Here is a 22,074-nt window from a genome sequence, read left to right as displayed (position 1 = left end):
TATGCTTTGGCCATCACCCTGTTGTACCCAGAGGAGGCTGTGGAGATGCTGAAGGGCCTGGAGCATCTCCCCTGGGAGGAAAGGCTGAGGGAGCTGGGGCTGTTCAGCCTGGAGAGAAGAAGACTAAGGGGGAACTTATTAATGTTGATAAATATCTGAAGTCTGGGATGCAGGGGGAATGGGCAGCCCCTTTTCAGTGTCTGTGGGGACAGGACAAGGGGCGATGGGCTCAAGTTGGAGCACAGGGAGTTCCCCCCCAATGTGGGGAAGAACTTCTTCCCAGTGAGGGTGAGGGAGCCCTGGGACAGGCTGCCCAGGGGGTGTGGAGTCTCCTTCTCTGGAGAGATTCCAGCCCCTGTCCTAGGGACCCTGCTTGGGCAGGGGTTGGACCCCAGGGGCTCTGGAGGGCCCTTCCAGCCCCTGTGAGTCTGTGATCCTGGTAAAACACTGAACAAATACGCTCCTGTTTGGTCTCTTGCAAGCTGGGATCTCTGCAGACACACCGGCTGGCTCGGTGGTGCTGCCTTGTCCTTTCCAACTCCCTTGGATTCCAGACCACCCTGTGTGCCCAGCTCAGGCACTTGCAAAGGTTTCATACTCCTGTTTGAAGTGACTCTGCTGATGTGTAAGGTGTGTGAAGCTGCTTCAAGACAGCCACCAGTTTGCAGTCTGAAGGATGAGTTGTTGTTCCCTAACCTGAGGAGACATCTGGTAGGATGGTGTAGTGCAGAGCCCGCTTGGGAGGGGTGTGTGTTCACCACATGCTGTGTGTGGCTCTGGCTGGGATGTGAGCTGGTGTTGGGTGCCTGAGCTCCTTTGTTTTTTGGGAGGTGATGGGCAGGGTGGTGGCAGGGTGAGGTTCCAGCTGCGTGCTTTGGCTGGTGCAGTGCTGAATCGCATGCTGTGCCCTGACACCCGGAGTATCCATGGGCATGGAAGTGCTGCTGCCAAAGCCTGTCTTAGCAGCGTGGAGCTGGTGGGGCTCAGCTGCTGGTTGGGCTTTTAGTTTGGGGGGCATTCAGCCTGCAGGATAGGGTCTGATTCTGAGGTAATCCCACTCCTGGGAGAGGGCATTGCTTGGGTCGTGTGAGCCCGGCGCCAGAGGAGAGGGACCCCATGGGTGACAGCCCCGTGTCCCAGCACGTGTGGCTGGCTGAGCCAGCGGTGCTGCTGCAGAGAGTTCTGGGGGGCTCGCCACACCGTGCGCCCTGCTTGGAGCAGGGTCTGCACAGGGTGCAGCGGCTGGGCACCCTGCGCAGGGAGCGGGAGCTGTGCTGCTGTGCCGAGCACCGGGGCAGGCGTAGGGACACCCACAGCCCCGCCAGCCGGGCGGTCCCCGCGGTGTGGACGTAGCTGTGCGCCCGTGTGGCTCCTTCGCTCCCACACCTCTCACTTGCTGCTCACTCCCTGTTTGCACAGAGGTGCAGCAGCCTCCGCAGTACCTTGGCGGTGGGAAGGTTCCCTTGCTGAGGGCTGTTCTGTGTCGCCTCTCGCTCCTCCCTCTCACGGGCTGAAGGGAAGAGGAAGCTGGTCTTTGAGTCGCACGAGATGGAAAATGTCAGGCCCTGCACGCAGGGTGAGAAAGGCTGGTTGGGGGGAACTGTCAAGAAAAGCTTGTGGGGAGCTGCCGTTCTTGGCCTTCTGTACAGTGATCACTTGTCTGGCACTTACGTACATCCAGTGTCTGTGGACAGCGCCGGGGTGTGGAGTTCCCCCCGCTCTGACCGAGCTGTGAGACACAGATCTGCACCACCTTAAAAACAAGCTGGCCTGGCTGGCTTGTGTCGTAAACAGGCGCAGGGGATTTCTTAAACAAGAAGCAGTTATGGGAGCTGGAAGACCTGGGAGGAGAAAAGAGATGAGGAGTTACAGTAACACACAGCACTTTGTGTTTCAGGGTGCTTAGAGGGCTGGAGAGGGACCCCTCAGCTGTACTTTGTGTTTCAGGGTGCTTAGAGGGCTGGAGAGGGACCCCTCAGCTGTACTTTGTGTTTCAGGGTGCTTAGAGGGCTGGAGAGGGACCCCTCAGCTGTACTTTGTGCTTCAGGGTGCTTAGAGGGCTGGAGAGGGACCCCTCAGCTGTACTTTGTGTTTCAGGGTGTTTGGAGGGCTGGAGAGGGACCCCTCAGCTGTACCTTGTGTTTCAGGGTGTTTGGAGGGCTGGAGAGGGACCCCTCAGCTGTACTTTGTGTTTCAGGGTGCTTAGAGGGCTGGAGAGGGACCCCTCAGCTGTCAGGAGGCTGTTGCCCATCCCCAGGAGGCAGCTGTGTGCTGCCATAGTGCTGGTGTGTAGCCCAGCCGTGGGCTCGCTCTGAGATGTGCCGATGCCCCAGAGCAAGGCCTGTGAGGGCTGCAGCTCAGCAGCTGCTCGGCGAGGCCCTGTGCTGGAGCAGGGCAGGGGGGACAGCCCGGGGGTCCGAGGCAGGGGCTGAGCCCCCAGCCTGGCTGCGGTGAGGTTGGGGGGCCCCTGCCCAGCCCTGGGAAGGGGCTGCTGGCCCAGGGCCGCTCCTGCCCCTTCTGTGTGCTGGTGTTGGGATGGGGCTGGGCACGCTGTCTGCTCTGAGCTTAGTGGGGCTGATTCTCCTGCAGGGTGGCTGCTGGGTGGATCTGGGTCTTGGCAAAGGCCCTTTGTGACTGGAAGGCTTGGGGTGCTGCCAGGAGCCCTTCAGCCTGGGTGTGTGTAGCCTTGCCTGCGCTGTGAGCTGCCGTGGGCCTGGGCAGCTGGATGGGGCTGTGCCTGCTTAAGATTCAGGTCAGTGCCATGCAAGTCTTTCATTCAGGCTCCAGACACTGGGGCTTTTAAGAAGTTGCCTGACCCACATAGGGCTGGTTGGAAACCCTCTGCAGCTAGATGACAAAGCCACTTTGCTCCATGCCCAGTCTCTCCTGCTGCTTCTCGTTGAAGGACCTGCTTCTCCTCCTCTCCTGGGTAGGACAGCTCTGGCTGTGTGTGACCAACATAGGCACTGTTGTGCCTGGCTGGAAAGCAGGATGGGGCACTGCTAGGTGAAGGGCTTGTCGGAGTAGTTTGGGCTGGGAGGGTGGCTGAAGGTGATCTTGTCAAGCGGATCTGTTGTGGGAAGGACTTGGTGGCCATCTGGCTGATGACAGGGGCTTCTGCTGCTTCCACCACAGTGTTGGAGGCACTTGTCACAGACACAAGGACTTAATGTTTCATTGGGGGGGTGGGTATGTGTCTCCTTGTGTATCTACACCCTGCTTTGTCGTTCAGCTTTCCCAGCAGTTACCAGAGCACTCTGGCTTGCCTCAGTCTAGACTTTGTTTAGGAATTATTAATACTGCAGTGAAAATCGCTAATTAATATATTGCTTCCCCAAGTTTCAGCTTGTCACAACATTGCCATTAGTGTCTACAAATGGTCTGTTCTGTGTAGCCTGGCTTCTCACACGGCAGAGCTGCCTGTTAATCCCCATCTCCCTCTCTTGCAGTGAAAAATGGCATTTCGGAAGGCAGTGAAAGGAACTGCTCTCATTGGAGGAGGTGCCATAGCAACAGTTTTTGGCCTCTCTCAATTTTCTCAGTATAGAAACAAACACGTAAGTATTAATTATGATTTCTGATAAAATATGAAACTTAAAATCTGTTGGAGCGTATGTTGGGCTTACATGAATAGTCTTGTGTGGGGAGGAGTGCCAGGAGCCTCTCGACGGGGTTTGGAGGTGCTAATCTGCAGGATGGCATTAAACCAGTCTCACTGGTGTGGGGCTCTAACCAGTGGGGAAGTGTGGTTCTTGTAAATGGGGGGTTTCTTCGTGTTTAAAAATGACCTTTGTGTGCTCTGGGGCTTTGCCTGAGTTGCAGGAGGAGTGGGAAGTGCTGATTGAGTTTGGACAGTATTCTCAAACTTAGAAGCTGGAAGTGAAACTGCTGGCACTGCCTCTGAAAATCAGAGTCACAGGGGTGGGAAGGGCCCCCCAGAGCCCCTGGGGTCCAACCCCTGCCCAAGCAGGGTCCCTGGGACAGGGCACACAGGTTGGTGTCCAGATGGGGCTGGAATCTCTCCAGAGAAGGAGACTCCACACCCCCTGGGCAGCCTGGCCCAGGGCTCCCTCACCCTCACTGGGAAGAAGTTCTTCCCCACATTGGGGGGGAACTCCCTGGGCTCCAACTTGAGCCCATCGCCCCTTGTCCTGTCCCCACAGACACTGCCCATGTCCCCTGTGTCCCATACAGCTTCACATGGGTCATGGTGGCAGCTCTTGTTCAGCTCGGAGCTGAACTCAGTTGGAGGGTGGGAGCTGTGCTGGAGAAGTCAGTGCTGAGGCTCCTGTTGCTTCTGGGCACATTGGCCTCTGTCTGGGTGGGCAGGATCAGACTCTGGGAAGCTCAAGGCACAGCTCAGTCCTGTTTCCCAGGTCACTGAGGCACATGGACAGGATAAATCCCCCCAGCAGCAAGGGATGATGCTGGAGACTCACTGCTAAGGTGGAGCAGTGGCAGCAGAGAGAGGTGCCATAGATCCCAGTGTTGGGTTGTGGATTGATGCTCACTGTGGGAGGTGATTTCATTGGCACACCTGCTCCTCTCAGGAGAGCTGGAGGCACCGTGCTCTTTAACTCGCTTCTCAGTGCAGAAGCCAAGGAGGAATCAGTAAAAGGAGCACAAGTTGTGGGCTGTTTTCAGGCAGAGCTGGTGTGGATCAGCATCTGCCTTTGTCTCTCAGCAGGCAGATGCCCCTTCAGTGCAGCTGTGCTGTGTGTTAGCCGACTGAAATAGCTGTGCCTGTGCTGAGGAGATGGGTGTGAGGGCATGGCTGTGGGCTGTGGGGCTGCAACACGTGCAGTCAGTGTTCCAGAAGATGGTTGAAGGAGGTGCAGCCAGAGCTGCAGCCCAAGGAGCGACCTCCAGCTCCCTCTGAGGGGGTCCCAGTCTGAGCAGCTACGTGGGCAGCCGCTCCTTCCACAGCCACTTCTCTGCTGCTCCCCTCAGCAGTGTGAGCACTCAGCTCTTTGTCTAGGCAAGCTGTTACTCCATGAACCGCCTCAGTTACCACACATTTACTACAAGTTGCCATTCAGATTGGGCAAACTGAAAACAGGAGCAGAAATGGAGCTTAATGGTCTAGTTTGGAGGCAGAACAGTGGGTGATGGGAGACAGTCTTCACCCCGTGAAGGTGTGTGTTGCCTCTGAATAAAGGGTGATCTGGGTCTTCTGGCAGTTTCCATGGGGAGCAGGAGAAGCAGCTGAGGTCTTGTAAAAACAAAGGACATGAGTCATTTCTGGGGAACCTAGCTGGAGAGTGGATAAGCCAGGATCCTTCTGGCTCCAGAAAAAAACACTGCAGAAAAGAAAACCTCACATTTCAAGCGAGCTTCCCCTTGGGCTGCCTGTCTTGCACCTAGCTGGGGATGCTGTTCCTGACTTTCTCTGGAGGCTTTATCACAGGATTTTACAATCTGGCTTCACTACTGTCAGAAATGGCAGCTTCAGAGTTTAGGACTCTGAAAAGAGGAGTTGGAAGGGAACAGCAGTCTGGATAGCCCACTTGCTGTATCCACAGTACACCAGGATTCAGGGAATCCCTGTTTTCCTGGGAAGGGATGGCTGTTGGATGGCCCCTGTGGATTTGCAGAGACAAGTTAAACCCCAGAGCCTTACAGGAGGTGGTCATGGTGTCAGTGAAGTAACTGCTTGTCCCAGTTTCTGGACCTGTTGTGTAGGACCAGCCTACCAAGGATCTGAAAGCTTCCAGCCTGTGTGTAAGCACATGGATCTGTCAAGTGAACAGCATGTTGTTTCTGTGTTGGGGGGACTCTCTCACTCCCCACGTGATGTCCCTTAAAGCTGCTGCCTTAAACACCTAATATAGGGCAGCAGGTGGAACATAACTGGAGGGATTGACACCAAGAGGACAGTCCATTTGTCGTGTTGACATATCTAAGCTGTGGGCATGTCCCCCAGCCCAAGTGTCCTCTCTTTAATAATGCCTGCCAATCAAGTGTGTGCTAGGGCAAAGAGCTTGTCTCCCTCTGCCAGGGAAGGATATCGCCCCAAGATGTGCACTAATTGGCTACACATTGTAGGAAATCTGTTGTTATTTCAAGAGCAGAAGCCATCACATAGTAAGACAGAAATAAAACACTCAGTTCCTCACCAGTGTTGGCATTGCTTCGCTCCCAGACTGATGTGGCTAGCAGCCTGCAGTGAGGGGCACCAGCTCCCCAGTAGAGACCAGTGGATCCACCTGCCTTTGGTGTTTGTGAAACCTGCCTGTCCCAGGTAACTCTGGGGGAAGCACTGAAGGGCAGCCACATTCTGGCCCTTGAGAGAGGGTGGGAGGTGATCTGGCCTTGTCACTCGAGCGTGCAGCAGTGGTTTGTCTGCTCTCAGTGATGTGGGTGGCAGTTTCCAGTGTGGGCTGTCCCTGGTAGGTTTGAGAGTGGGAGGAGGCTGGCACAGTTCTGCCTCTTCACCTTCTCTGTATACAGGCAGCCACAAAGCATTCACACCGTGGCAATAAGCTGCTGCCTGGGTTCAGGGCTGTCCTGCTTTCCCCCAGGGTGTTTCCCTGTGCACACCTGTGTGTGCTGGGGCTCTGGAGCACGTTCCTGCAGCAGCACGTGAGGCAGTGTGGCCTGGGACACACTGGGCTCATGGTGTCACTGTGTGCTGGGTCTGACACCCCTGAGGCTGCTGAGCAGGGAGGGACCTGTGGTGACAGGATACAACAGCTGCTGGACCTCAGACACTTCATCTTACACACTATGGGAGCTCTCAGATCCATGGGCACTGCCAGTCATGAGCTCCTGGAAAGAAAAATGCCATCTGGGATGAGGTGGGACCCGCAGAGACACGGCATGCCCAGGCTGTGTGTGTGGCTGGTAGATCCAGCCTTGGACCCTCAGATTCACTCATGGAAGAGCTGACAGAGCCAGGCTGTGTCCCCAGCACTGCTGAGACCCGTGGTGGCAGGCAAAGGGAAGGCCAGGCTCCAGGCTCCTGGAGATGCTGGCTGTGATCTGGCACACCAAGTGCTCTTCAACGTGCCAAGTATGAACTGGAGACCTGGAGTTGTCAGGGCCTGGTACAGGCTGCCCAGGGAGGGGCTGAGTCCCCAGCCCTGGGGGTGTTTAACAGAGGGGAGATGAGGTGCTCAGGGATCTGCTTTAGCTTAGGATGGGATTGGTTGGACTTGATGATCTTCAGAGGGCCTTTCCAACCTTGTGACTGTGACTCTGTGATTTTTTTTTTCTTCCTTTTTATTCTTGGTGTGTCCCCCTTCCCTCCCCACACTGTAATCATGAAGGGAAAGGCACTGCTTTGGTTTGGAGTTGCAGGAGGCTGCTGTCCTTGCCTTGTGAAGCCCACCAGGCAGTCCTGGTGTGTGGGAACATTGCTGGGTTACCTTGATGGGCAATTCCTACTGACCAGCAGAGTGTGATAACGTGATAATGCATCAGGGCTGCTTTGGTGTTTTTCATGACTTCCTTTCCCCCCCTTTTTTTAATGAATAAGGATGATGAATTTGACTCTGCAAACCTACCTGGAGATTTACATTAGCAAATGAACAGAGTGCTTGCTTATGGATTACTAGATCACTCCATAACTTCATGATTGAATTCAAACTGCCAAACCAAATTCCTCCTCACTAAGAGTGTAATCAAAACCATTCAGGGAACTCTTGCCTGAGAAATTGTAGATATAAACAGCAATTGCTTATTTCAGTAAACATACTTGTTCACTGCCAGACTAATCACGTTGCTGCAGATGGGATCCCTGTGTGCAGCTTTTCTTCACTCTCATTTAATTGACAGCAAGATGAATCATATCTATATCAATTCCTGGGGCGCTAATCGCTTCCCTTATATTCCAGGGCTAATCTCCATGCTCTTGCCATGCAGTGGCTATCTGCCTGGGACTCTGCTCTCTGTTTGCTGAGAGACATTTGTTGTACCTGATGTGTTTAAAAACACAACCTGGCATCAGGGCCAGAGGATGGTGGTACTTCCCCAACTCTGAGTCTGGTGTCCCTGGGTCCTCTCGGGAGTGAAGGTGCATCTTTGGAGCACTCACTTGTTTTGCTGAAGGGGCATGGCTGCAAACAGCATGAAACAAGCTTTGAGATGTGGATTTTCACTTGTTTAAGGTTTCAGAGTTGGGTGTGTGTAGCTGAACTGGATGGACACACACTCTCTAAGCCATGGGTGGTTTGGGTCTCATCCATTTCCTTCTGGTCAGTGTTGTCTCCCAGTTACAGGGTGATCTTCTGGGACAGTAGGAAGGTGGCATCAGCAATCTGTCCGTGCTCTGTAACGATACAGCACTCACATGCAGCCTAATGCCCCAGCTCAGGGAGGGAAAACCAGTGGCTGTGCAGGGAGCAGCACTTGCTGGGCAGCCTGGGAAGCTGCAGCCTCAGCACCACTGTCAGGGATTCAAGGGGAAAACCACTGCCAGGGCAGTCAGAGGGCTCACAGCAAACCTGCATGGGGCAGGAGGGTCCTTTTTGGCCACGGAGGAGGGAGCAGAGGCAGGAATGGCTGGGTCCTGTCTGGGTACCCCCTTGTGCCCATCGCTCCCTGGAGAAACGTGCTCTGGAGCTGCAGCAGCGTGGGGGCTTGGGGGCTGCCAGGGCTCTTGTGCTGCTAGGGATGGGTGCAGGGCACAGGGCAGGAGGGGACACAGGGAACTCACTGGCCAGAGAAGTAACATGGGAGACGAATTCCTTTGAAGTGCCAACACTTTGGAGCCTGTCCTGTGCTCCTCACCAGTGTGTGAGGACAGGCAGTGCTGGGGAGGCTCATCAGGATTCACCGCTGCCTCCCTTCGCCCCCGCCTCGCCGCTGTCTGTGTGTGTCCGACTGAGCTCCTGGGGCTGGCAGCACAGATCTGTTTGAGGGTTGTGGAGGGTTTAAAAAGCCTCTGATTAGGAAGCCTTTCGTTACTGTGTGTTTGCAGGCAGTGAGTAAGGCTGGGCTGTGGTGGCTGAGTGTGAAGGCAGCGGCTGGCACACCGGGCACGGAGCCCTGCCCAGCGCTGGCCAGAGCTGGCCCTGGGACAGCACTGCCCTGGGGAAAGCCAGTGGTAACCCCATGGCCCAGGGTGTAATTGGCCAAGTTCTGGGTGGTCTAAATCTTAACAACTTCCTTTCTGGGAAGATGCAAATCCTTCACCTTCAGCAAAGCACTCCCTCTAGTCCAACTTGCCTTATCAACTGAATTACAACACGTGCAGTGGAAGTGGTTGCTGCTGCTCTCCATAAATTATGTGAGCTACTTGCATTATAGTTAATATAATCTGTGATTGTGGGCTGGTCTTGATGATTAATTATCTTTTGACCATGCACTTCCTTCAGATGCTTAGAGTTTACCTTTATGGCCACAGAAGATGCTGTGATGTGGGGTGTATCTGTGTGTATACACAATAAAGAGAGTCTCACACTGTTTTCCCTCTCTGCAGGGAGCCTTTGTGCACGTCCAGGCTGCAGAAGCTGTGACTGTTCCTAAGAAGAGCCACTTCCCCACCAGAGAAGAGCAGATCTTGGCACTGCAAACCACACGTGAATTCGATGTCCTGGTGATCGGCGGAGGAGCAACAGGATGTGGCTGTGCTTTAGATGCAGTCACCAGAGGTAGGGTTTGCAAAGGCAACTGACTCCTTGCTCTTGGATTACATGTAGCACGTAGCTGCAGGTTTGGAGATGTCTGTTGGGACTTTGAGTGGAAAGCACTAGCACCATGCAGCCAGAGGCTGTACAGGGGTCTGTGCTCCCCTTGCCCTGCCAGTGGGGTTGTCTTAAGCAACAGAAGAATTGATGTTCACTTCACATGTAGCCATAACTTAGGGAAACTCAAGGTAAGAGGAGAGTAAGTCTCTTCTGGAGGGTCAGAATGTGTGTGGTGCCAGTCAGGGGATGCCTGGTGGATGCACAACATCTGTCTGCGCAGTAGCTCGGGCAGTCAGCTGGGTGTGTGACAGCTCTGCTGGGGGGTGGTGAAGCAGGACCCTCATCCCCCCCTCACCCAGCAATGTGGAAACTGCCCAGCAGGTTAAATCCAATTTGGCAGCTCTCAAGGAGAGCAAGTCACTTTAGAAGTTCAGTGTAAATAGGTTTCAGACACGGAGGTGAGGAGGCATGGGTGCCCTTTCTGTGGGAGAGGCAGCATCAGCTCCCGTTCTGTTGAAGTGCTATATTCCCCCAGAACTCTCACCCAAAAAGCTACAGAACACTTGGGAGGAAAGCTTGTCTGGGAACCTGTTCTCTCAGTTGTTATTTTCAGTACAGAGAGAACCAACCTGCCTTAGTCTCTGTGCTGGTAGACCTTGTTCCTGGGTTTGGAAGGGAAAGGAAGAAAACCTGTGTGAAACAATAAATAGCCATAAAGTACTTCAGGTTCTGTAACCCACAGATGTACCTCTGAAAAAAGAGGCAAAACCTCACTCCAGGAGGGATCTGTAGCTTGATTTGTAAAATACTTACCCAGAAGGTGTGATAATTTTGCAGCAGATGAAGTGGCAAGGACTGCATCCTTGGTAGGCACATACAAACGCAAATCTGGCTGCTTAACCTTTTCCCCATGCTTTAGTAAAGAAAGCTTGGGATCTTTTCACTGCTGCCTCTGCCATACCATGGTAGAAAATGCAGTTGTACAGCACACAGATGTTACTGTAGGTGATCTGTGTTTATCCTTTTGCTGGCTGTTGTGGCTGTATCTGAAGTGTGAAACACTCCTAGGCAATTGGTTAATGAATTGTGTGTTGTTGCTGTTCATTCATGGAACTTGCTCTCTTGTAATGTTTGCTTCCCTTACCAACAAATCTTGCTGTTTGTGTGTTTGATCTGTCTGTGCCACATGATTCCTGGTTGTATCCATTCATCTTGAGTCACACTTGACAAAAATAAATGCCTCTGATCTTTGGAAGTTACCAGTCATAATTAGGGGGGGTGTTTAAGGACATAAAAGTTTTGGGAGGCCAAGAGATGTTGAAATGTATGTTCCTCACCCAGTAACATAAAGCACCCCTTGGAGAGGGGGAAGGAAAGACCCAAGGGATAACTTGTAGTGCAGGTGATGCTCTGCTCCCTGGGTGTGCATGGTCACGGTGTTGCTGCTGGTTTTGGTAGCAGTGTCCCTGAGTTAATGCACTTCCTACCTTGCCTGCCTCACTTTAAATTCTGCCAGCAACAGAGGGGTCTGGTCTGCTGCTTTCTGTGTCTGAGCCTGTCCTTCCACGTGTGGCCTCAGTGAAAGGCTGCTGTGTGCTTGTCCTCTCCTCTCTGGGCTGGGTTTACTGATGCTGGAGGCCAGTGGTGGTTGTCTCATCAGTACGTGTTGAAGGACGTGGCCAGGCTGCTGCCCGTGTCTCACCATTAAAAAGCATCTGGGTATCCTCAGTCTCCTGCCACTCTTTCTTTCACCTAACCTGATGTTAGGCTCAGCCCAGCTGGGAGGGCAAAGTTCTTCCCTGGCAGAGCTGTGGGGCTGTGGCACAGGCTGCCCAGGGAGGGGCTGAGTCCCCAGCCCTGGGGGTGTTTAACAGAGGGGAGATGAGGTGCTCAGGGAGCTGGGTCAGCACAGGACAGGGGTGGTTGGACTCCATGGGCTTACAGGGCTTTTCCAGCCTGGTGACTCTGTACAAGGGGGGCACTGGCATCTCCTTCATGGAGGAGATCACACAGAGTGGTATAGGCAGCACTGGGCACCTGGCTTTGTGAGGACATCCAGATGAAGCAGCGTTCCTGCCCCTTTCCCTGGCCCTCAGGAGAACTGGGAGCACAGCGTGTGCAGCAGCACACCAGCCCTGTTCCAGGGTTGCTAGAACAGGCACACTGTTACCCTGCTAAAACAGCCATGGGTCTGGGTCTGTGTGACCCCCAGAGTAACCACGTGTGGTTATCCCTCCCTGTGCTGCTCAGGGAACACGTGGGTGTGTCTGTGGGTGAAGCTGTATCCACAACACCTGGTAGCATCTCCTAACTCAGGGTGTGTGTGTGCCCTCTGCACACACAGAGTGCAGAAGGAGGGGGTGTGTGTGCCCTGAGCTGCAGCACCTGCCTGGCAAACCACAGAGGAACTTCCACTTCCAGGGAAGCTGCTGCATCTGGTGTTGGGCCCCACTTGTGAGCCACGTCCACGTGCCTGGCAGGTGCCTGTGGCAGCTGTGTGCCACCTTCTCAGAGCTCTCCAAGCAGCAAGCATGCCCAGGACAGGCTCTGCTTGAGCTTTGGGCACCCCTTGAGCAGATCACAAGCAAAGATGCCAGCTGTCCACACCTCTGCTACGCTGTGTAAACCCTTAGTGTGATAGGTGTAGAGCTCTCTGCTGCAAAGAGTTAAAAGTACTCATGAAAATATTCTGTCCCTGCTATGAATACGAACTAGAATTTGCTTGAGGGAGCGTGGCCCCTATAATGTACTGTAATGCCTTTCTATTGTGAAATATCCAGGTTTTAATGTGCTTCTGTTTAAGTTCTGTTTTGACTTTTCCCTCAGGAAGGAGGCTAAAATTTTTCATTACAATATAGACAGTGCACTACACTTTGAATACAAATTTATCCATGTACAGAGTAATTTTTCTTGTGATTGTCTCTACCCTAGAGAAGTGTCTTTAATGAATTACATACAAATTGTGTAATTTAAGAAGTTAATTTGGTTTTCTGGTGTAACACAGGACTAAAAACAGCCCTTCTAGAAAGAGATGATTTCTCATCGGGGACCAGCAGCAGGAGTACTAAATTGATCCACGGTGGAGTGAGGTATCTTCAGAAGGCCATCATGAAGTTGGATTTTGAGCAGGTAATTGTTTATGCTGGTTGTTAAGCAAAAATTGCTGGTAGACACTTCCCCTGTCCCAATTATAGCCCAGTCTCCTCTTTATCTTCTCAGTACTTGACTGTTTTACTCCACAGCTGCTGCACGTGGAAAGGGTCTTCTCCAGTTGAGCTTTCCAGGCTGGGGGAGCTGGTGCTGCTGCCTCTTGCTAACTTGTTTGTGGGCAGTCTGGTTGCTGCACCTTGCAGGCTGTCTGCCTTCTGGGGAAGGCAGGCAGAGCTGGGCTGGCTTCAGAATATACCTGCTGCTATCAGAATCAGGGGGTGGGGGGTGGTTGTCCTGTCTGTTTGGGAATTGGGAAGAAAATACAGTGAACAGGTGATTATGTAAAAATGCTTTTACATGTTCTTGGCTTGGTGGAAGTGAGACAGTCTTGGTTTGAGAAACTGGTTTGTCTCTTCATTGAAACCTCTGGCACTTTAGTGTTACAGTACTGCTACAGGAGTGCTGCTTCCCAGGGACAAACACCTAAACCCCACGGTTGTCCAACGATGGAAATGAGACTTTTTCCCCAAATAACAACTATTTGATTGATATGGATTGATTTGGAGATTGATTTGGAGATTGATTGGCACTTGCAACTCTGATTTAGTGGTGGGAATCTGCACAGAAGCTGTATGTGGGATGAGTTGTAACCCACCCTAGGTGCCTCCTGCCCATGGTCAGGTGTAACAAGGCTTATTGTGCTTTGTCTTCAGAGTTACTCATCCAACCTGCCAACACACCAAAATGAATCCAGTGAAATTTAGTTTTCTTGGGAAACCTTTCCCTTAACTTCTGTGTTTTTTCATCAGACTTCAGTGTGTTTTTGAAGAACAGTGATAATGATGTGAATTCTGTGAGGGGTTTGCTGTGGTAAGCTGTTTCTTACTGAGAACTGGAGAGCTGAGGAAGTGGGAGTCACATGTACACTTCTGTGTTTCAGTACAAGATGGTGAAAGAAGCACTGGAGGAACGTGCCAACCTGCTGGAAATCGCTCCTCACCTGTCAGCTCCCCTGCCAATAATGCTGCCTGTTTACAAGTAAGCTCTGCTTAATCCCTCTGCTCTAGCTGTGCTTTTGACCAGCAGGTGCTCTCCCTGGGGAGGCTCCTGGGTGCCTCTTTCCAGGCAGATCTTCAGACCTGTCACAGTGTTGTCCTCCAGGAGGTGGGGTGTTGCTGTACTGTAGGAGCACAAAATCCTCCTACAGCACCAACCAGCTCTTGCTGCTGGCTAGGACTGTGTCTTGGACCTCTGCTGTTCCCTGTGTTTCTGCCACTCCTGTGCAGGGAGGAGAGGAGTTTGCAGCTGGAATAACTCCCATTCCCAGGGAGTTACTTGTTCTTTCCAGTGCACTGAATCACAGAATTTGTTTGGTTAGAAAAGACCTTTAAGATCCCCAAGCCCAACTGTTACCCCAGCACTGCCAAGCCCACCACTAACCCATGTCCCTGGGCATCTGCAAGCCCTTCAAATCCCCCCTGGGATGGGGACTCCCCCACTGCCCCAGGCAGCCTGGTCCAGGGACTGACAACCCTTGGGGGAAGGCATTGTCCCTAATAATCTCCAACCTAAACCTGCCCTGGTGCCACTTGAGACTGTTTCCTTTGATACTATTGCTTGTTACCTGGAAGAGGAGACCAACAGCCAGCTGGCTACAGCCTCCATTCAGGTAATGTTGTGCTCAGCACACACTGTCATAGTGTTCCTGTGTTGGTGCATTTGCCTTCTGTGGCAGTCAGGTGTTGAGAGGACACCAAACTTCTGTGCTTCTCCTGTGAGAGACAGAGGTGATGTGATTTGGGCCAGGTGTTTAGAACAGTTTCTCACTGGTACAGACTCCTCAGGAGCAGTGAGGTTTTGCTGAGTGATCTCAGTGTCTGGTTTTATCACTGCCTTGGGTGAAGGGATGTGTAACAGCTGGAGCTCATCCAGCTCTGGGGCCAGCTGGGCTTATTTGGTCCTGTTTATGCAGGAGGCATCAGTGGTGTGTTGGAGGAAGCCCTGCAGCTTGCACACACAGTCTGGCTCCTCCCTCAACACACAGTTTCAATGTCTCACCTTACACTGAAGTACAAGAAGCCAGTTTGTGATCCCACCTCCAGAATCAATAAAGCCTTAAATCTGCTTGAGCAACTCAGTGAGTAGATGGGTGTTGAAGGCAGCACTGAGCAGTGTGTGAGTTCTTGGGTACCTGGGTTATGCTGTGATACCACAAGCTTGTGTAGTACAACGTGCTGTCTTAGTGAACACGCTCTGTATCCCAGCAGCAGGGTGTGCCTGTGCTTTTAGTGTGGGGGGTTCACTTCATGGCAAACTGTGTTCTTCCTGCAGATGGTGGCAGTTACCATACTACTGGTTTGGAATCAAACTGTACGACATCGTGGCTGGAAGCCAGTGCCTGAAGAGCAGCTATGTCCTCAGCAAGGCCAGAGCCCTGGAGCTCTTCCCAATGCTGCGCAAGGACGAGCTGGTGGGAGCGATTGTCTACTATGACGGTGCGTGCCCTTCGCGTGGGGCTGTTGTGGTTTGGGGGGAGCAGCACTGGTGTGTGCCTGCAGGCTGTGCACATCGACTGCCTGGGGGAAGAACAACAGCTTGGAGGGTTCAACTTGCACCTGAAGCGTTAGTTTGGCAGATAAATGATGGTTGTCACCACAGTAGCTTGCTGAGTGCAGGAGAGGGAGTATCTCTTCGCTTTCTTGGCTGGGAGGTGTAGTGTCATGGGAGAGCATTCTAGTGCTGGGGTGAGTCCCTGCACACAGTGAGAAATCTCTGCACTTCTCAGGCTGCAGGCTGCTCCTGAGAACCCTCTGTGATTCCTGAGGTATCCTAAGTCAGACAGTGTGATCGCCCTGGTAAGGTTAACCAGCCTGCTGCAGTGCTTTCAGGGCAGAGGTAACCTCAAGCCTGCCTGCAGGACCTGGCTGCTGGCTGTGGTTCCTGTGCTGGGCTGGGTGAGGCCTGGGGGCAATTAGGTTTTGTATCACTGATAAAATTGGTTGCTCTGCAAAGACAGTGTTCTGTGTAATTATAATCAAATACCAGAGGTTGCTGTAAGACATGGTTTCTGTTAGAGCCCCTTTAAATGAAGGGTTATAAATTCATGAGAGGAAAAACGCCTCCAGCTCCAGGTATTTAATCTGTGGTAGCTGCTGTTTGAGGTGTGTTTGTGTGTAACACGCAGGGTGTTGGGGTGGGAGAACACCAAGCCACCTTCTGGAAGCCTTTGGATGTCCATTCAAAGCAGAATGAGGGTTCAGTAGCACACATTGCAGTCAGAAGTGCTGGTGTGCACTCGTGTTTGGAAGGGGTGTTCCTCCTGTCTGTAGTGTAACACTGGGTACACCTCGTGCCTTGCTCTGTGAAACAGGGCTGTTAGTAGCTCCCTAGTGTGGCTGGATAGCAAGAGGTGCCACTCTGCATCTTCTGAGCAAAGAGTTTCTTGGCTCTGCCCTCTCAGACACTATGGACACAGAGACAGAAGGCAGGGAGGTGTAGTCACCTTACTTCACAGGTGACTGCCCAGGAACCTGCCTGGCAGGACTATCAGCCTCTGTGGTGATGCACAAGTGTCTCGAGCTCTACCCAGGCTGCTCAGTGCTTCTCAACACCACAGGTTACATCCCCAGCTGTCAGTGCTCAGTGTATAACAGTACTGGACGTGTACAGTTCCAAAACACTGGGAAGCTGCAGTACCAGGGTGTGCTGCTGCTTCCTGATGTGCCTGGTTATCCTGGTGTAGCCAGATGGGAAGGAAAAGCACTCCATCACTCCATCATGCCTCTCTGCTGTTTGCCCACGTGTTCTAGTGAGGCTGGTATCCCCCTTCCCCAGTCCTCTTCCTCTTCCCTGCCAAGGCAGGGCGTTCTGGTAGAACTCTCAGTAGCAGAGCCTGTGAGGTATTATCAGTGTCCCACGTGCTTGGGACAGGGTGAAATGCCAGAGGCTGGTGCCAGGCTTGGAGGAGCCCTGCAGGGAATCAATAGCTTAAACCTGTCCCACTCCAGTGCTGGTGCAGTCCTAGCTAGCTTTTCCTGGAGACTTGGGTTCTGACCTGTTGGCAGCCAGAAAGGTCTTCTCACAGAATTGATTGGGAAGGTGGCTCTCTTCCCTTTTTAGAACTGTCCATCAGCTTATCAATAGGGCCTTTTGTGCTGGGGGGAGGAAGGAGGGCTGCACAGAGCACACTGAGCTTGGGGAGTGTTTGGGAGGCTGCTGGCAAAGCCCAGCTGGTAGTTGCTGGGTGTCTCTCACTGACCCCAGCAGAACTAGAACCAACACGTCTGTAGGAATAGATGGACACAGGTCCCTGTGCAGGAGTGAGTGAAAATTCAGCCCATCCTTTATCTCTGCTGGAGGTTGCATCTTCATCTCACCTTTAAGGTCTGGAGGAAAGGAGAGGTTGTTCAGAGGAAGCTCTGTTGTGGGAGTAGTGGTGTTGCCTGCAGGCTGTCAGGAGAGCTGCTGCGTGCAGCACACGTAGCGGAGCTCAGGTCTACCCTTTTATTACCATAAGCCACCCCTTAGACTGTTCTGAGGGATCCCAGGAGCATGCAGGAGGAACAAAGTGGTTCTCTTGACTGTAATTACACTTCTGATAAGAGCACCATAATGTGAAATCTATTTATAACCTATTGAAGCTTTTTTCTGGTTAAATAGATAGTTTGGCTGCATCGCAGTGGTGTAGTGCTCTGGATTCTAAAGATGCACAGTTAGGAGAGATCCAGGAAACATGAGGACTGACTTCAAGGCTGAGGAATGGTTCTAGGCAGCGTTGCAATAAATGGAAGCTCAGGACCAGGGTGCTGGGAGGGGATTCGGTGGAAAACTCCTGTGGAGCAGCACAGAGCTCTGCCTCAGTGCCAGGTGCTGGATCTGTTCCCTTCCTGGGCAGCACACAGCTCCTCACGTGGGACACAGGGATGTGACAGGCAGGACACACAGGAGGTGGTGCTGAGCAGCTGGTGGGAGAGGTTAGAGCAGTCTCTCTGTGTAGCTGTACGGGTGTCACAGTCTGGTGGCTCCTTCACAGGAGCGGCTGCTGTGCCAGCAGCACCCGACCGACTCGGCCAGGGCAGCTGAAGGGGGCTGGAAGTGTTGCTGCCAGGAAACTACTTGTTCCTGATGGTGTATCTGGCCTTGCTTGGCTTTGCTTCTATGATTGCAACTTAGTTATCCACACTCTTACACAGAATGTAAAGAAAAGGTGTTTTCAGCCAAAAACTTCAAACACAGCTCGAAGCTGCAGCAACCCCCCACTTCCCAGAGAGCAGAGTGGTGCTGGAGGGTTAGAGCATCCAATCTGAGAGGTCACAACAGGTGTTTGGGTGCTCTGAGGCTGCCTAATCCAGAAGAAAAACTTCCCATCCTCAGTGTCAACCACCCTTAGCGTGCCTGGGCTGTGGTGACTCCTCTCTAGGCCAGCCTGCAGCTCACCCTGTGTTGTGACCTGGTGACTGTTGTGGTGTCCACAACAAACCTGCTTGAAGACCATGTGTTTCAGTGAGCACAGCTCAGATCTCATAATCAATTACACAGGGATTTTAATGATGCACTTCCATGCTCTGAAACTGGGGGCATGGAGGACAGGAGGGAAAGGGAATTGCACTTTGGGTAGGGAGGGGGATGATAAGATGGAATTCAACTCCTTTCAGTTCTTTCAGAAGCACTGGTCATAAAATAGAGCACTAAATAGTGGCAAATATGTGTATATATATATTTAAGCCTTAAAGCAGGTCATTATCTTCTGTCTGCCCCTTCTCCATCTTCCTTAATTAACTAAATACATAACTAAATAATAATAACTAATTAAATAATAACTAATGACTAAATTAATAAGTAAACTGGCCCTTGAAGGATGACCCCATGTGTGGTGTGAGAGGTGGCTGTGCCTTGTTTCCTGTGCCCATCTCCCTGGCACGCTGCTCCTCCCTGCAGTCGGTAGCAGCACCCACCAGCAGCATCTCGCTGGTGGGCACACGGGTGACCCCCCAGAAGGAGGGATTGCAGCCAGTGGCCATGTAGGTTGTGTTCTGTGGGATCCCCTCCTCCCAGCCCTGTGGCAGTGCCCTTCTGCAGAGGGGAGATCAGGAGAGCTCTTTGTTCCCTAACTGTTGATCACACCAGTGGCAGGGTGGATAATCCATTATTCATGACTGTGTTGTGTTCTGAAATGTTGCTGGGGCTGTCTTAATTACATTTTAAAAACTGTTTATACAGGCAAAAAGGAAGAAATAAATAAGCAGAGATGCATTCTGAAGGTTGGAAGCACCAGCACATCACAGCCTCTCCCAGAGGCTATTCTTGCTCCGTCTCGGCATCGGGAAGCTAAAGCATATGTTGGATGTTAGCCTGGGTGTACACAACGTGTCCTATTTATTCAAGGTTTCCTTTGAAGCCACAGCTTACAAGTTTGTTTCTTTAGGGGTACATGTCAGCCTTCATTTAGCATTTGTTGGTATTAGGATACTCCTGAATAGCAGAGAGGCAACATTTTGGGGGAAGGAGGCGGCTGCTATCTGAGCAGTGATCTGTCAGCTCTGCTTATGTAGCTCAGGGAGATCTGGAGGAGCAGTGGGGTGGAGGAGCTGGCCTGAGATCTCCAGATCATGGGCAGAATTATTTTAAAGCACTTTAAATGGAAGAATTAATCTGCATTTAAATTGCACACAGCTCGTTCTGTACAGACTGGGAGCAGAGACCCGACTGGCCTGAGAAGTGTTCAGGAATGGAAGTGGCACTGATCTCTCTATGATGCTTTATTTTCCTACCTCTAGGTGCTTGTGGACTCTCTTGTGCCCATGTTTTGCCTTGCAGGATGAGCTGCTGGGTGTGTGGGGAGAATCTGTGTTCTGAAATGGGGTGCAAATATAAGAGATTAGATCAGAGGGCTGGAGCAGCTCCCCATGGAGAGAGGCTGAGGGAGCTGGGCTGGGTCAGCCTGGGGAAGAGAAGGCTGTGGGGGGACCTCACTGCAGCCTCCCCGTCCCTGAAGGGAGCAGAGGAACAGGAGGGGAATGGGCTTGTTAAAGGGCAGAGACTGGCAGGACAAGGGGCTGGAGTGAAGCTGAAGGAGGGAAGGGGGAGAGGAGAGACTGGGGGGAAGTTCTTTGCAGAGAGGGTGGTGAGGGGCTGGAAGGGGCTGCCCAGAGAGGGGGTGGGTGCCCCATCCCTGGGGGTGTTCAAGGCCAGGTTGGATGGGGCCCTGGGCAACCTTGTGTAGCTCCAGGCCTGGAGGTTGGTGTCCCTGCCTGTGGCAGGGGGTTGGAGCTCTGTGACCCTTGGGGTCCTTTCCCACCCAGACCAGTCCATGATTCCATGATTGTAGGGCTTTGCTGACCCTGCTCTTTAAGTTTACTGCTGTGTTCTGAAAGCAGGGATTAACACACACTGCTTTGGAGACTGTTCAGCCACACTGGGGGCTCTGACTGTTTCATGTCTTGCCCCACACGTTTCCAGTGCTCTTGCAGGGATGTAAGTAGCCCTGGCACTGTTTTACATTCTCAGTATCTCAGCTTACATCCTCTCCTGAAGCCTCTGAATAAGGTGGGTATATAAAGGCAGTGCTGGGGCTCTGGCAGAGGCCTTTGCTTTCCTTGTTTGCAGCAGCCCCCCTGAGAAATCCTTCCCAGGCAGCCCTGCTCACACAGACACACACAGAAATCAATGCAGAGGAGTAGGGCATTCATTAACCTGTCAGGAACGGAATAAATGCTTTTTATTATTATTATTTAGGCTCTTGTAGCTGTTTTTCCTAGTATCTGAGTGTGTCCTGAATTATGAAATGTTACAGCTTTATAACTCACACTTGACAAATGACTGTTGTGAGGCTGTGATGGGGCAGTGCCCTGGTGTGGCTGCAGACAGCTCTGTGATGGGCTTCTCCCTTCCCTGGGTATAAAATCCTGCTGACAGTTTGTCACTAACAGGACTCTCTGTAGGTGACACACAGGGCTCAACCCTATTTCCTGGAATTTTGGGATGGAAGGCAGATGCATGAGGAGCCTTGCAGGCATGCTAACTGCTGGTGTAACCCAGAAGATGCCATGTGTATTCTCTGTGTCCTGCTGCTCTCTAAGACCTTTTTGTCCTGTGCTCTGTATCCCAGAGTGGTTCCCTCTGCTCCGGAAGGGAAGCAGCAGCCAGGAGCAGAGGGAACATACAAACAGGAGGGGAATCAGCTTGTTGAAAGGGTAGGCAATGGCAGGACAAGGGGGATGGGTTAAAGCCAAAGGATGGGAGGTTTAAATTAGCTATTAGGGGGAAGTTCTTTGCAGAGAGAGTGGTGAGGGGCTGGAAGGGGCTGCCCAGAGAGGGGGTGGGTGCCCCGTCCCTGGGGGTGTTCAAGGCCAGGTTGGCTGGGGCCCTGGGCAACCTTGTGTAGCTCCAGGCCTGGAGGTTGGTGTCCCTGCCTGTGGCAGGGGGTTGGAGCTCTGTGACCCTTGGGGTCCCTCCCAACCCAGACCAGTCTGGGATTCTGTGATTCTATGAAGGAGCAGAGGGCTGGAGCAGGGAATGCCTCTAGTAGGATGTTGGGCATGTGAAATACCAGTCTCCTATGGGTTGAGCCCGAGCTGTAGGACTTTTCCTCACTGGTGTTAGTGTAGCCACGGGTGGGGAGGGTGGAGGAGCTGTGCTCTGTTAGGAGCAGCACTGCCCAGGCCCCTGGAGAGGCGCGGTGGGTCTGGGCTTGCCCGGTTGCTGGAGTCGCACCGCGCTCCCTCCGCCGGAGCTCTGTACATCGCTTCCCAAAGGGGTAAACCCAGCGGCCTAACCCAGCTCACATCTTTAACCCAGCTCCCATCTTTAACCCAGCTCACATCTTTACCCCAGCTGTGCCTCTGTCCCAGGGTGCAGCAGCCCGCGTGCCCCGCGGGAGCGGCCGTTCGCTCCCGACAAAAGGGCCAGCGCATCCTCGGCGCTGCCCTGCCTCTGGCTGGAGCCATCCCTCCCCAAAGCACGCCCGTGATAACTGCAGCTCCTGCTGTACCTGTAACAATTTAATTGTGTAAGTCAGCCCAGTCAAGCATCCCCAGCTCATGACTGGGAGACATGAAATTCATTGTCATTATTGTCCCTGTCATTTTGGATCATTATATCCTGCTGCAGAATTTTCCTCACTCCAGTGCTTTCTTACCTCCAGGAAGCAGGGATTATGGCTGAGGTTGGGGTGGGGGCAGGACTGTGAACTACATTTACCTCAGGGGAGCCACAGATTAAATTGGCTTTGCTCTCTGACTTGCTGGATTCGTCTGTTTGTACGCTGTGGGTTTAAGGTTGGAAGTGATGAATATTC

The 22,074-nt window shown here is 52.6% G+C and overlaps 1 protein-coding gene across 5 annotated transcripts in view; it reads left to right on the top strand.

The window, feature by feature from the left end:
• The window catches only part of GPD2 (glycerol-3-phosphate dehydrogenase 2), a 57,813-nt gene that overhangs the window by 11,051 nt on the left and 24,688 nt on the right, over positions 1–22,074 (top strand). For all 5 annotated transcript variants that reach the window (XM_084265473.1, XM_084265471.1, XM_084265474.1 and 2 more), the window contains 5 exons: positions 3,450–3,557; positions 9,422–9,593; positions 12,634–12,758; positions 13,720–13,817; positions 15,111–15,274. In XM_084265473.1, the coding sequence (XP_084121599.1) occupies positions 3,456–3,557; positions 9,422–9,593; positions 12,634–12,758; positions 13,720–13,817; positions 15,111–15,274 (661 nt within the window). In that variant the 5' untranslated portion in view covers positions 3,450–3,455. The remainder of the gene's footprint in view (positions 1–3,449; positions 3,558–9,421; positions 9,594–12,633; positions 12,759–13,719; positions 13,818–15,110; positions 15,275–22,074) is intronic.

The sequence above is a fragment of the Gallinula chloropus genome (assembly GCF_964237585.1).
Source record: "Gallinula chloropus genome assembly, chromosome: 5".
Lineage (NCBI taxonomy): Eukaryota > Metazoa > Chordata > Aves > Gruiformes > Rallidae > Gallinula > Gallinula chloropus.
This window is presented reverse-complemented; position numbering and strand designations above follow the sequence as displayed.